Genomic DNA, 11,080 nt, shown 5'->3' with positions numbered 1-11,080 from the left:
GCGGGGACATGTGGACTTCCTGTGGTGAAGTCAGCACTGGCAGCCTCTAGCAGTACTGGATCTAGGGGAGAGACTCGACAGTGCTACAACTGCGGTGCGGTGGGTCATCTAAGGCATGCTTGCACCAAACCACCCAAGGAAGGAGATTCGGGTGGACGTGGACAGTTCGGAGGTCGTGGTCGTGGTCGTGGGGGTCGACGAGGTGGAAGAGGAGCAGGAAATCGGGCGAATCTAACGGTAGCAGAGGAAGAAGAAGCTGATGTGGTCTTTACAGAGGAGGATCGTGCTCTCCTGACGATACTTAGGAAAAAACAGCAAGTAGCAGGGGATGGAGACTTGAGGAGTGGGACTGAGGAGGCATCCACTTCGTTCTTCGTCAGAGGCAACACTGCTACCTATGCTCATCCGGCCAAAGGTACTGATGACATACATGCTCTTGCTTTTATGTCTCCCAACAGATCATCAGAGTGGATAGTCGATTCCGGTGCGTCTCGTCATGTGACAGGTAATGCTAGTGAGTTCTCATCATATACTCACTTAGCATCGCCTGATAGTATTCAAACAACTGATGGTACATTTCAGCCGGTGGTTGGTAATGGTACAGTCGATTGTACTGGTTCTGTAACTTTATCCAATGTTTTGCATGCTCCTTCCTTTCCAGTCAATCTTTTATCCATTAGTTCTATCATCCTCCAACTAAAATGCATTGTTTCTTTTGATATTCCCAAGGATGAGTGCTGAGAGTGTGTTGATGCTTCATCACAAACGCTTGGGACATACTTCTTTCGGTGTTTTAAGTAGGTTGTATCCATCTTTATTTGAGAAAGTAAATAAAGAGAAACTTGTGTGTGATGCATGTAAGTTGGGAAAGCTTACTAGAAGCTCTTATGTTAGTTCTGATCATAGGAGTTCTCATGCATTTGATATGATACATTCAGATGTGTGGGGGCCATGTTCCACAAGTTCTATGAATGGATACAAGTATTTTGTTACCTTCATTGATTGTTTCTCTCGCGTTACTTGGTTATACCTGATGAAGAATAAGAGTGAAGTGTTTGGCTGCTTTCAAAACTTTCATAGGAATGTTCAGACTCAATATGGAGCAGTGGTGAAGGTATTGAGATCTGATAATGGGACAGAGTACACCAACAGAGTGTTTGAAGAATACTTGTCATCTCAGGGAATACAACACCAGACTACGTGTCCATACACACCAGCTCAGAATAGGGTAGCGGAAAGGAAGAACAGGCATCTTTTAGAGGTTGCTAGAAGTATGATGATCTCCATGAATGTCCCAGAAACATTTTGGGGGCAAGCAGTGTTGACTGCAGCGGCGCTGATCAACAGAATGCCCTCGAGAGTACTGAATTGGAAGTCTCCGTGTGAGACGTTGAAAGGAGATAATGGTGGGATTCTTCCACTGAAAGTATTTGGTTGTGTGTGCTTTGTGAAGGATAACAGACCATCAGTCGGGAAGCTTGCCCCTAGAGCGGTGAAGTGTATTTTTGTGGGATATTCTGCTACTCAAAAGGGATATGTTTGCTGGAGCCCGGTGGAGAAAAGGCTGTTCGTAAGTATGGATGTGTACTTTCGTGAATTTGAGCCATATTACACACAGAAGGTACCCTCATCCGTTGGTGACTCGCCCAATACTGGAAGTATGAGGCGAGAAGGGGAGAATGGTGAGAGGCAGGATAATATGGAGAAATCGATTTCTCTAACGATTCCTTGGGAAGGAGAATTGGTTGAGGAGGAGCAGGAGAATAAAGAAGAAGAGGATAAGGAGACAAGAGGTGTTAGGCCCACGGCTCAGGGGGAGCTACTTACCTATAGTAGGAAGGGAAAGCAAATTGCAGAAACAGTACCTACAGTGCCACTAGTGCCAAGTCCCTTGTCAACGCCTGTCCCGACTCCTGAGACACCTACACCACCATCAGATTCCTCTCAAGGTGATATCATTCCTCTTCTTACTCCTCCCACACCAATGTCAGTACGGAGGACTACTCGCAGCAATGCGGGACATCCTCCCGATAGATATGGTTGGGATCTTGCCCAGTTTGTATCATATTCTAATATCCACCCTGCACATGGAGCATTCATTGCATCATTGGACTCTGTTACTATACCTAACAATTGGCAGGTTGCTAAGAAGGACCCAAAGTGGAAAGCAGCTATGCATGAGGAGCTAGGAGCTCTTGAGAAGAACCGCACTTGGGAGCTAGTAAAATTACCAGAAGGGAAGAGAGCAGTTGGGTGCAAGTGGGTCTTCACTGTGAAGCAGAATCCAGATGGACAAGTTGAGCGCTACAAGGCTCGTCTGGTGGCAAAAGGGGCATCGATTATGATGAGATTTTTGCACCGGTGGCAAAGATGGGCACTGTTCGGACCTTAATCTCTCTGGCAGTAAATGGTGGATGGAAGCTACACCAACTAGATGTGAAGAACGCATTCCTTCATGGAGATCTAGTGGAGGAGGTATACATGGAGATACCACCAGGATTTGGTACAGATCAGACAGTGGGAAAGGTCTGCAGATTGAAGAAGTCCCTCTATGGGCTAAAGCAGTCTCCTCGTGCTTGGTTTGATAGATTCAGGAGGGCTATAATTGGTATGGGGTACCAGCAGATCAGCGCCGATCATACCGTGTTCTTTCGAAGAAGTGGAGGTCACATCACCTTGCTTGCAGTATATGTGGATGATATGATTATTACAGGGGATGATGAGAAGGAGATTGCCCAACTCAAAGTGAGACTGGGTAAGGAATTCGAGGTGAAAGATCTTGGCTTGCTTCGATACTTTCTTGGAATAGAGATAGCTCGAGGAGCGGAGGGGATCGTCCCATCCCAGAGAAAGTATGTACTGGATCTTCTCAAAGAAACAGGAATGTTAGGATGCAAACCTGCAACTACACCGATCGACCAAAAGTTTAAGCTGGGTGCTAAAGCTGGAGAACCAGTTGATCATGACAGATACCAAAGGTTGGTAGGCAGGTTAATCTATCTGTGTCACACACGTCCCGATATCTCTTTTGCAGTGAGCGTGGTGAGTCGCTACATGCATGATCCAAGGAAGGGTCATATGGACGCAGTGTACCAGATTCTAAGGTATTTGAAGAATGCCCCCGGAAAAGGGCTAATCTTCAGGAAGAATGAACACATGAGCATTGAGGGCTATTGTGACTCTGATTGGGCTAGCTGTGCTGATGACAAGAGGTCCACCTCAGGATACTGCATCTTCATAGGAGGCAACTTAGTCTCATGGAAGAGCAAGAAGCAGTCGGTGGTGGCAAGATCGACAGCTGAGGCAGAGTATAGAGCTATGGCCTTAGGAGTTGCTGAGTTACTATGGTTGAAGAGTGTATAGAGCTATGGCCTTAGGAGTTGCTGAGTTACTATGGTTGAAGAGTATGCTGGTGGAGCTGAAGCTGGATCAAGGAGCTAAGATGAAGTTGTGGTGTGACAACAAGTCAGCCATCAGTATCGCCAACAACCCAGTGCAGCATGATAGAACCAAACACATCGAGATCGATAGGTTCTTCATCAAAGAGAAGTTGGATAGTGGACTACTGGAGCTAAGTCATGTTTCGACTAAGGACCAGGCAGCAGATTGTCTGACTAAAGGACTTAGCTCAGTAGATATGATTAGAGGATGTGACAAGATGGGCTTAGTAGATATCTTTCGTCCATCTTGAGGAGGAGTGTTGACATATTAGTATTAGTTAGGACTTATTTGTAAGTTGTGTAAGGGGCCTATATAAAGCCCAAGAGATCTCATAATGAATTAATGTTTCTATTTCAACTTAAAACTAGCTTTAATAGAAATGATAATTAACAAATAATTAATAAATAAAAGCTAGAGTTGAGTTTAGGAAAACTTCTCTAGATACAAAGAGAGGATGATGAAATGTTAAAGATGAACTCTTCAATAGCTGATATAAAACTCCCCTTTGTAACAGCAAACCCAAAACAAACTTAAACCAAACTAAACAAGCTTAAACCCTTGTTTAAAATCTTGTTTAAAAACTTCTTTAAAAACTTCTTGGCTTGCTTGAAAGAGAGCAGCAATAGGGTATTTATACCCACTCAAAAACTCAGCCAAAACCCAAACAAAAGACAAAAACAGCCCCAGCAAATCAGCTCAGGAAATAGCCATTGGGAAAGCAACGGTCATATAGGCGGTCGACCGGCGGAAATTTCGGTCGACCGCTATCCAGGTCAAAAACGAGAAAAACAAGTATAGACTTATCCGGTCGACCGGTGACCGGACTTGAACGTCGCCGAGAGAAAGCTCTCGGTCGACCGCGGCGGTCGACCTATGAATCTCTCGGTCCAGTGAGAGAATGAACCATTGGTCGATCGACCGGTGGCGGTCGAGCCGGACGTATATATAAATTAGGTTTCTGAAAATCTGTTTTTCTGATTTTAAAACACTGTTAACAATATCAAATAATTCCAAAAAACTGTAAATTTGGGCGATGATAGTAGACAATGATATAACATGCTACACATGACGTGGTTCAAAAAGCGACTTCCCCAATCCACACAGACACTACTCATCAGTTTTACAAACATAGTCCAAAATATGAAGAACTATGAGATACGTGAATTTTGAGTGTTTTGACATTAAACAACTTTTGAAACTTTGTTGAAATGTTTCTATAGACTTTAGTACAAATGTATAACTGATATTGAAGTCTATATAACTAACTAAGGACATATTTTCACAAAATGCATATTCTATGCCAATGTTTTCAAAAAACCAGCAATATAACATATAATATGTGATTTATTAATAACATCATGAAAAACCAAAACGCATGCATATATATGTATAAAATATATATATACCTAGAAAACAAAAAACTTATGCACTATATATACTAACTATATATATATATATATATATATATATTATTATCATATAATATATACATATCATATATATATATATAGTATTATATATATATATATATATATATATATATATTATACTTATATATATAACTATATATATATATACGAAGAAACCAATAAATGTGTGTGTATTGAGCTTAACGTATTAAACACACATAATATAAACATATACTAAATTACCCAAGCTTGATCTTGATCTTCATTGTAGCTCAACTTGGTACACGTGCGGATAAAGCTTGAACTTGATCTTTAACTTTGAATTGCATAAACTTCACCGACATTCCGCCAACCTCCATTTGATATCGTCGTTGAAGCGCTATTCCATCCATCCTCCAACTACCTCCATTTGATATCGTCGTTGAAGCGCTATTCCATCCATCCTCCAACTCGTTGTTTGTCTATAATAAGTAAGAAAACATAAATACTAGACAAACAACATTAGTGATAAATTATTTGTTAAACATCATCAAAACAAGAAGGCCAACACGGTTCGGTTTTTATCAAAATTTGAACAACCGAACCGAACCGCCTATAATTCAAAATCGAACCGAACTGTTGCAAGTCGGTTCGGTTTGTTCGGTTCTAACTTTATCAAATTTCTTATCAAACAACAAACTGTGTTAAAGAAAAAAAAGATATCAACAAAGTAGGAGATTATGCTTATCAAACAACAAACTGTGTTAAAGAAAAAAAAGATATCAACAAAGTAGGAGATTATGAAGCATTAAATACTAATATAATGATATTGTTTTCAACCCATAATGAATCAGAAAATGAGTTTAGGGTTTGAGTCTGACTCTTTGGTTGACTCTTTGGGGACGGGTCGGGTGGGGTTTGAGATCAGAATGAGTAGTATTGCACTATATTCGGTCGGTTCGGGTCGGTTCGGGTTGAAAAATTTTTAAACCGACCCGAACCACCCTACTCATAAAATGGATTTTTTCGGGTCGGTTCGGGTCAGTTCGGTCGGTTTTTTCGGTTTGGACCGAACCATGCTCAATATTTGTGGAGAGAGGTGCTCCTTTAAAAAAATGTTGGTGATTATGTGCATCAACAAGATAGAGATGAGAAGTGCATCACAAAATGAAGAGAAGTGATTTATAAGATTATGGAGAGAAATGCTCTATGAAGACTCAAGAGGAATGACAAGAAATTTTGAATCAATGGGGAATGTTGAATAACTGTTTCAAAATTAGTTATTAGGTTGTTTCCTATTTTTCAGGATAGTATGTTAGTAGTGATTTAGTTGTTTACTTAGTCAATTGTCATGTGTTTTTTGAATTGTTTGTTGCTGATTTCTAGGAGTTTAAGTTGGTGTAAGACCTCTATATTTGGCCATTCTCTTTGTTGGCAAAAATTGAGTAAATGAAACATTTTCTTTAATAAAACTTATATTCTTGTTTTCTCCTCTTTTTTTCCAACAGTTTTTGTTATTTTTTTTTGGTAAATGAAAAGCTTTATTCATCCACCAAATATGGAAAAAATTTGTACATCAAGATACTCAGTGTATTAGTTATTGAGATCAAAAAACAAAAGTTACAAAACCTGTAACCAACTCTTCAAATCAACTTGACCCCATAGTGAGATGAAGGATCATTAAGCATTATGGTTGAGATTTCAAATTTGATGACCTTGACTAGATGCTCCGCATTTTTAAATTTTTGAGTGAAAAGCCTTGCATTCCTCTCTTGCCATAGAATATATATTGATGCCGTCAGTGCTAATCTTCTGAGCTGTGGTTGTATTCCTTTGCCTCTTGATCTTGTGAACCAGTTCAACAGCAATCTCAAATTGCATGATTTCCACCGAAAATTTAACCAGTCCATGATAGAATTCCATATGTAGCAAGAGAAGTTACACTCAAAAAACAAATGATCCCTCGATTCCATACTAGCACCTGAGCATAAACAGCATGAATTTGTACTGATGATCCCCCTCTTTATCAGTCTATCTTGTGTAAGGAGTCTGTTTTGAACTACTAACCAGCTGATAAAAGAATGTTTAGGAACATTTAGTCCTCCCCAAACAGTTTTATGCCATGGGACTAAGTTTGCTTCAGGGGAGAGTTTCCTATATAATGCTGAAAGCTTTAGCTTTGAATTGGAATAACACGACCTGATAAGGTTTGTCACATTGTCAGCACCTCCAAATTCATTCAACACTTTATCCCTTGTTTTGATCACTTGCTTCCACAACCAAGAGTCATCTGGTTTTGCTCTAATTTGCCATATATTTCCATGTTTAAGATATTTTCCATGGATCCATTTGACCCAAAGTGACTCCTTATTGGTGTGTAAGTACCATATGCTTCTTAATGTTGAGGCAATATTCCAGATTTGAGCTGAAAAGATCCCCAAGCCACCTTGATTCATCCCTAAGCATACTTTATCCCAAGACACAAGGGAACCCCTGCAGGTTTGATCAGTTGCACCCCATAGAAATTTCCTGCAAATCTCATCAATTTTGTGAAGTACTTTAACAGGCAAGATGTAATTTGATGTCCAGTAGATTAGCACTCCAAGTATTACACTTTTAATAACTTGTAACCTGCCTGCATAAGATAATTTTCTGTTCTTTGTCCAGCTTATGAATTGGCCTGTGATTTTCTCAAACAGAGGGTTGCAATCCATGAAAGAAATCCTTTTAGTTATAAGAGGTACTCCAAGGTACTTTATTGGAAAATTCCCCTCTTTAAAACCAAGAATATTAGCAATATTAGCCTTAACTGTATCCTCCACTCCACCATAGTAAATAGAACTTTTGTCTGGATTTGCCTCTAAGCCTGAGACTGCACTGAAGTGCTTGATGCACTGATATAACTTTTGAACAGCAACTGCTTCACCTTTAGCAAATAAAAGCAAGTCATCCGCAAAAATTAAGTGAGTGATTTTCAGCTTCTTGCAGTTAGGATGAAATTTGAAAGATCTGTCCTCTTTTAAGGAGACCATGCTTCTTGAGAAATACTCCATACCCAATATGAAGAGATATGGAGAGAGGGGATCCCCTTGTCTCAATCCACGCTCCCCTTTAAAGAATCCATGAAGTCCACCATTGAGGGAGATAGAGTATTTAGGAGTAGTAATTCAAACCATTATCCAATTAATCAACACATTTGGAAAACCTAACCCCATAAGCATATCTCTGATGAACCTCCAACTAATAGTGCCAAATGCTTTCCTGATGTCAATATTGAGCATAACCCTTGGCAAGATTTTTTTCCTGCTGTAGCTTTTAACCAACTCATGAGCTAACATGATGTTACTAGAGATCTGTCTCCCTTTGACAAAAGCACTTTGTGCTTCATTCACTAGATGTCCCATAACATGTTTTATCCTATTTGCAATTATTTTTTATATGCATTTGTATATACAATTGCAGCAAGAGATTGGTCTGAAATCAGAGGGGGTTTTAGGACATTTTACCTTTGGTATAAGTGTGATTGAAGTGGATTTTGCAGTCCCCAATAACTTGCCAGTTTTGAAAAAAGTTTCAATTGCCAGGGTGATCTCTTCTCCGATAACAGGCCATGAATTTTTGAAGAAAGACATACTATAACCATCAGGCCCCGGTGCTTTATCATCAGTTTTTGTTATTGATATCAAGCATCAAAGATGATAAGTTACTGTGGCCTTATAGTACAAGAGGTGTATCTGTATAAGCTGTATTTCTATTTATTACTGTATATTGTCATATTATCATATGCTTTACATGTCTAAGAACAATTCCTCAGGATCAACAGAGGCTGGAGCAATATATACCTCTCTTAATGCACTTGTTAGCATATACAGATTCTCATCCCAAGCCTTCACCTATACTCTGTTGGATGTGTGGCTTAAAACTAAAATGGTCTAGCTCTATGACTTCATCTTGTTGCCTAAAAATCGGTGGTCCAAAGTTCTACCATATCTATAGCTTCCGGTTTGAGCTTGGAATGAGTTTTTTCCTCTATGGTGCCGTTCTACGAGAGAGGGGTTTTGCAACCTTATCAACAGGTTGTTGACGTGTATCTTTTCTTAATAAATTTCTCAATTTATTTGATTAGTTCTGTGGTTTTGGCTTATGCTTCCTTTGATTTTATTGAAGGTGAACTAGTAGAGAGTGCTACGTTGTTTAGGAAAGCTGCAGGAGTTTTTAGTTATCTTGCTGAGAAAGTACTTCCTCCTCTGAAGTATTTGTTGCCTGATGAAAGTCCAGTAGAAGCTACTTCATCTTTATCCTCTCTTATGAGAATTATATGCTTGGCTGATGCCCAGGTCAGTTTGCTATATACTCTTTGTTTTCCCTGTTGAATCTATTGAAAATATTCCATGCATGTGTATGTGGAGAAAAAAATCTTTTTGTATGTGTTAAATGTTTGTTGGAAACTTGGAATATAAAACTATAAATCTCAATCCTCATCAAAACTTTCGAGTTTTGGTGTAATGGTTAGAGGGGACTTCAAGATGATATCAACGATGGCAACAGAGCAACCGAGATTCAAATCCCACCGTCCACAAATTTGAAGGGGATTTTCTTAAAAAAATTGATACTATTGTGCAAATCTAGGTTTCCGGTCCATAAAAAGGGCGTTCAACCGGCGGGACATGCTAGAATATAAAACTATAACTCTCAACCCTCATCACAACTTCGAAGTTTTGGTGTAATGTTTAGAGGGCATTTGAAGATGTATGTTGATGTGAAGAATTATAGAATCACTCTATCACTATTAAGTTTCTTATGAGCGCTTCAACTTCCTTTATGTTTCCTCCTCTTTCATTGTGATCGAGAGTGTTTTATTTGTAGTATTGGGTTATGGCCTAGCTATTATAGGTCTCATAAGAAGCATTTTAAATTGGTAGTGAAATGTTTTCAGGATATTTACTAGTTCGGATGCTGAATGTTTGAAACAGGCTGTGACTATCAAGAGAGCTGAGGAGAAGGAAAACAGTCCATTGCTTTTGTCGAAGCTACATTATGGTATTAGTCAGATACTAGATGAAGCAACTTGTATCATGAATGCGAAACCAGGAGAGCTTAGACATCTATCAGCGGCGGTTAAGGTATGAAATCATTTTAGTAATGTAAGATGTCCTTCATGCTGCATGGCAACCAATCAACCAATATTGGCAAGAGGACCATATATACATGGATAGTCGTAGAGCAAAAATATGCGACGATTCTCAAGAGAATCAATATTCTTTACTGCAAAGCCTAATTTTTTAGAAATATACATTCCATGACAAATTTGTTTTCTGGGTTATCAAATAGAAATTGTCTGTACTTACATTAACATGATAACTATTGTTTACAGTTAACTTACCATTGTATCAATTGAATAATGTGAGTCTACTATCTTTGTCAGGGATTAGTTTCCACATGTAAAGTACTACACGAACTAAGAAGCCAAAGGAGTCTCGCTGAGGAACTGAGGGGCAATGAAAAAATTGGAATAGCAATTTTAGTTCTTCGCCATGCCACAGCCAATCTAAAGAAAGTGAAGACACCAAAGAATGAGCCATATACCTCAATATTCAATGAGGAAGTCAAGGATGCATCAGAAATGTTGAAGAAATTCGAACATGAGAATGATTTTGTGTGGCAACAGAAAATCCCTACTGCTCATTTGTTGCCATCTCTTCAGGGGAAGAGCATTGTTACATCTATTCCTTATGAACCTCAAAAGTTGGAAGGCCCGGAACTTTCTATGTTCGAATGACAGTATATACACTGAGAAGGATGCGAGAATTGTATAGTTATTTTGAGATTTTTGGTTTTTGATGTTATTTGATCCTTCAAGCAGTGTGAAGTAGGATTAACCAGAAGCTGAATATTTCTTTACGGGGTCATTTTGACGTCAATGTAAAAGGTGCATGTTATACCGTCAACACCCCCTCCCCCCTCCAGATCCAAGTCCAGTTTTTCATTGAAGGATGAAATAGCTCCTCTGTTCATCAGGAAGAAGGATTTGTTGAAGGCTATAAATAAACACGTCCAGCAGTAATATAACAAAAAAAATAAAAATAAAGGGAGAATTGATTCATAGGCAAATTGCTCGTCTCCATCAGTAATTGCTCTTGCTCAGGTAACCTGCAGGTTCTGCTAAGAAGGGTGGTGAATACTAAGAAATATTCTATTATTATTTTTCTAGTAGTACAACCCTCTATACTCTCTCCAATATAAATACTCTC

At 39.2% G+C, this 11,080-nt stretch overlaps 1 protein-coding gene across 1 annotated transcript in view; it reads left to right on the top strand.

Moving 5' to 3' along the window:
* The window catches only part of LOC109846459, a 16,633-nt gene extending 5,877 nt beyond the window's left edge, over nt 1–10,756 (top strand). The window contains exons 3-6 of the mRNA XM_020415698.1: nt 8,644–8,905; nt 8,997–9,166; nt 9,803–9,952; nt 10,255–10,756. Coding sequence (XP_020271287.1) covers nt 8,644–8,905; nt 8,997–9,166; nt 9,803–9,952; nt 10,255–10,608 — 936 coding nt within the window. The 3' untranslated portion in view covers nt 10,609–10,756. The remainder of the gene's footprint in view (nt 1–8,643; nt 8,906–8,996; nt 9,167–9,802; nt 9,953–10,254) is intronic.

Source organism: Asparagus officinalis, chromosome 6, assembly GCF_001876935.1.
Source record: "Asparagus officinalis chromosome 6, Aspof.V1, whole genome shotgun sequence".
Classification (NCBI taxonomy): Eukaryota; Viridiplantae; Streptophyta; class Magnoliopsida; order Asparagales; family Asparagaceae; genus Asparagus; species Asparagus officinalis.
The sequence above is the reverse complement of the archived record's forward strand: the minus strand, read 5'-3'. Positions and strand labels throughout refer to the sequence as shown.